Here is a 3225-nt window from a genome sequence, read left to right on the forward strand (position 1 = left end):
CAATTTAAATAAACTTTCAAAAACACAATTTAGATACTCTATCTTTATAAAGAAGTTATACATGAATTATAAAATGAAAGATCAAAATTCGGAATCCATATATTTAAGTGGTAAAAAGATTTTATCAAAAAAAAAAGGTGACAAATAGATATGTAATGTGCACTGCACTATTTCCACCCGACAGTGTTCATGAAATGTAGACAGCCATTTGAGTCCGATCAAAAATCAATTCATTCCCATAACCGAAACCATCTCCTATTATTATCCAACTTGTCCACCCTTTATAACACAGTGCTTGGAACCTGAATGTGCTATAATTTTCAAAGAAAAAACAATGGTTTGCCAAACCATAAGTTAACTGTAAATTACGCATATACATATACTCAAATTGAAAATTAAAAAACCATTCGCCAGAGCAATCAAAAGCTATTAAATCAGTGCAATTAGCATCATATTCGCAAGCATGCCAAATTAACAAGACTTTTCGAAATTATGCAAGATTCTGACGTCTAAATGGAGACAACAACACACTGATGACACCCTGAATTTGGAAAGGCATCTCAGATTCTCAGTCAAGTATTTATCCAAGAAAGAATATAATAAATATCAGTTTCTAAAGGAGAGAAATATCCCAACAGCTAAAAAAAAATTAAAGGCCACTCCACTACCCATTTGGCCATCCATGTACATCACTAAGAAATATAAAATGTAAGGAGGATTGAAAACTAAAAAAGAAAAAAAGAAAAAACATCGGGTCTCACGGCCAAACTACCCAACCTTCTCAGTTTTCTCACCATCATCATGTACAACGACTAAAAAAAGGTCCTCCTTCAATTTCCATTCATTAAAAAGATAGAGACCAGAGAGAGAAAGTAATCTTTTTTTTTTTTCATTTTAATCTATTTAAACTTTTAAGATAGATAGACTTCAACGGTTGAATTTTTAACGGTGAGGCAAACGGGGCACGCCCGAAAATGCGTGTCGCATTCGGCGCAGATGCATAGGTGGCGACACGGCAACACCACCACCGAAGCCACCCGTTTCGCGCACCCTCTGCATTTCGGAGTGGGACCCACTCGATCCGGGTCAACGTACGCTGACTCAGCATCCTCCGCTCCGCCCCCGGCGCACGATAGCCCTCCCCCGCCACCGTTCTCACCGTCGCCGATCATCATAGCCTGCTGCAGCTGCGCCTGCAACGCCGCCGCCGTTGCTTCCTGCGCCTTCGCCCTCGCCTGCCAAAGCTGCGCCTCAACGCTAAGCTGCGTCGCGCGTGCCTCCAACTCCGCGTTATGGCGCGTGGCTTTCTCCAACTCCGCTTCCTTCTCCCTCAGCCTCCGCAACACCGATTCCTCCGCTGCCCTTAGCAGCGTCCGATAATGTCTCTGTCTCTTCTCCGCTAATGCCCGCCGCAATTGCTCCTCCTGATCCACCCACAATTAATTCATCATCATTATTCAAATTACCAATATTAATAATAATAAATTTATTCAAACATTGGTTCTTCATGTTATAAAAAAAAAAAAAAAAACTAGTCCTTTTCTATTGCATACGGATTCAAAGGGGGAAAATAAAGTACCTGGGCTTGAAGGAATTGGTCTATTTCGTCACGCTGTTGTTTGATTTGAGAAGACAAGCCTTCGGATAGTAGAGATACGAAAGGAGAGGAGTGACACCCATGATGTTGATGTTGATGTTGTAATTGTTGTCTTTGTTGTTGGTCACCAAAGGATAAGCGTAACCCGGTGGAGACTACATTTTGATTATGAAGTTGAGTGAGTTCTATGAGCTGTGCCTGTGGAGATTGGGATTGCAAAGAGAATGAATTGATAACGTTTGGCGCAATCCCGGTAGCTGCAGTTGTTTCTCTTCCTCTCTTTCGAGAATTAGTACCTGTTTGATCACAAATAATGAAATTTGGGATTTTCGATTAGTTTAATGTCATGCAAAAAACTAATGTATGAAACAATATGAAACATACCTCCGTTGTTGAATAGCATATGGGATTGATCAAGGAGTTGTTGTCCTGGCGGAGATTGCAATGAATAATCATGTGCTTCTTGCCCGGTTTTGCTGTTGGAAATGCATAAATATGTGTAAGAAGAAGGAGGATGGATTGACAAGTATTGAAATGAAGCAGGAAGAAGATGCAAACCTGTTTAGGAAGAGTAGTACATTGGAAGGGTATTGAGCTTGAACGGCCATGATGAGTTTGGTTTGTGAGAGAAAGGTGGGAAATGAATGGGGGAATTAAAGGAATGCAGAGGACAGGGCAATAATCACAAACACACAAGAAGAATGAAAGAGAAACAAAGATGCCCCCTATATGGCGGAGTCTTCAATATGATGAGGGTGGACCAAAACAAAATGAGATGAGATGAGATGGGCAGAAAGAGAAGGAATCAGAAGAAAATGGAAATGGAAGAAATCGTGTCCGTTGAGAAAGAAGCCACCAGCACCACGATCATCATCCTTTCTTTACACCAACTTTGCCTTAAGAGTAGTGATAGTAGAAAGAGGTGAGGAAGAGATAGATGCGTTTGAAGCGAATCAGTCCAAGAGAGAGAGAGAGAGAGACACCTTATTCTGCCCTTTCCATTCCTTTCTCTTTTTTCCTTTGCTTCCCTTCTTCCCGTCCAGTTGGCTTTTCTTCACACAAGTTATTATTATTATTGCTTTCCTAATGCCAACATTATTTAAATACCTTGTCAGAAAATACATATATATGTATATATATATACTGGTATTTCATTTTAAATTCAAACAGTTATAGTAGTAAACAATAATTAATCGTTAATCGCAGAAAATTAATAAGAATAGATGAATTAAGAAAGAGAGAGAAATATGTGTGAAGGAATTGAAGGAGGCGTTGGTAAATGGGTGATGTATTGTTGTGGTTGTAAATTGTAATAGTTGTTGGGGTGTGCAGGTTTCTGCCGCTGGAATTGTTTGTATATGGCCCATGCGTCTCGCGTCTCGCGTCTCGCGTCAGCTTTGCTTTCTTCACAGCCCTTGTTTTGTTTTGCCTCAATAAACTTTTCAACTCCATCAATATTTTTAGACACGTAATTACCAATAACTCCTCTTCCTTATTTGGTATTTATCCTCTAGGATAATCTAGAGGTTTCACAACTTCTCCAAATAAATAATAAGTCACTTCATGTGTTAATATTTTCAAAGTTACTATTATTGTTTATACAACATATTTTACATGCGTGCACACAT

General features: G+C 39.4%; 1 protein-coding gene across 1 annotated transcript; it reads right to left on the reverse strand.

The window, feature by feature from the left end:
* Positions 1 to 579: 579 nt before the first annotated feature.
* LOC100797727 (probable BOI-related E3 ubiquitin-protein ligase 2) lies at positions 580 to 3007 on the reverse strand. Its single transcript, XM_006573639.4, has 5 exons — positions 2581 to 3007; positions 2156 to 2493; positions 1982 to 2073; positions 1580 to 1893; positions 580 to 1424 (listed from the first exon to the last, which is right to left on the reverse strand). The coding sequence occupies exons 2-5, from the start codon at positions 2203 to 2205 to the stop codon at positions 912 to 914; spliced, it is 969 nt and encodes a 322-aa protein (XP_006573702.1). The 5' UTR covers positions 2206 to 2493; positions 2581 to 3007; the 3' UTR covers positions 580 to 911.
* Positions 3008 to 3225: the final 218 nt, after the last annotated feature.

Source organism: Glycine max, chromosome 1 (assembly GCF_000004515.6).
Source record: "Glycine max cultivar Williams 82 chromosome 1, Glycine_max_v4.0, whole genome shotgun sequence".
In the NCBI taxonomy this organism is placed as follows: domain Eukaryota; kingdom Viridiplantae; phylum Streptophyta; class Magnoliopsida; order Fabales; family Fabaceae; genus Glycine; species Glycine max.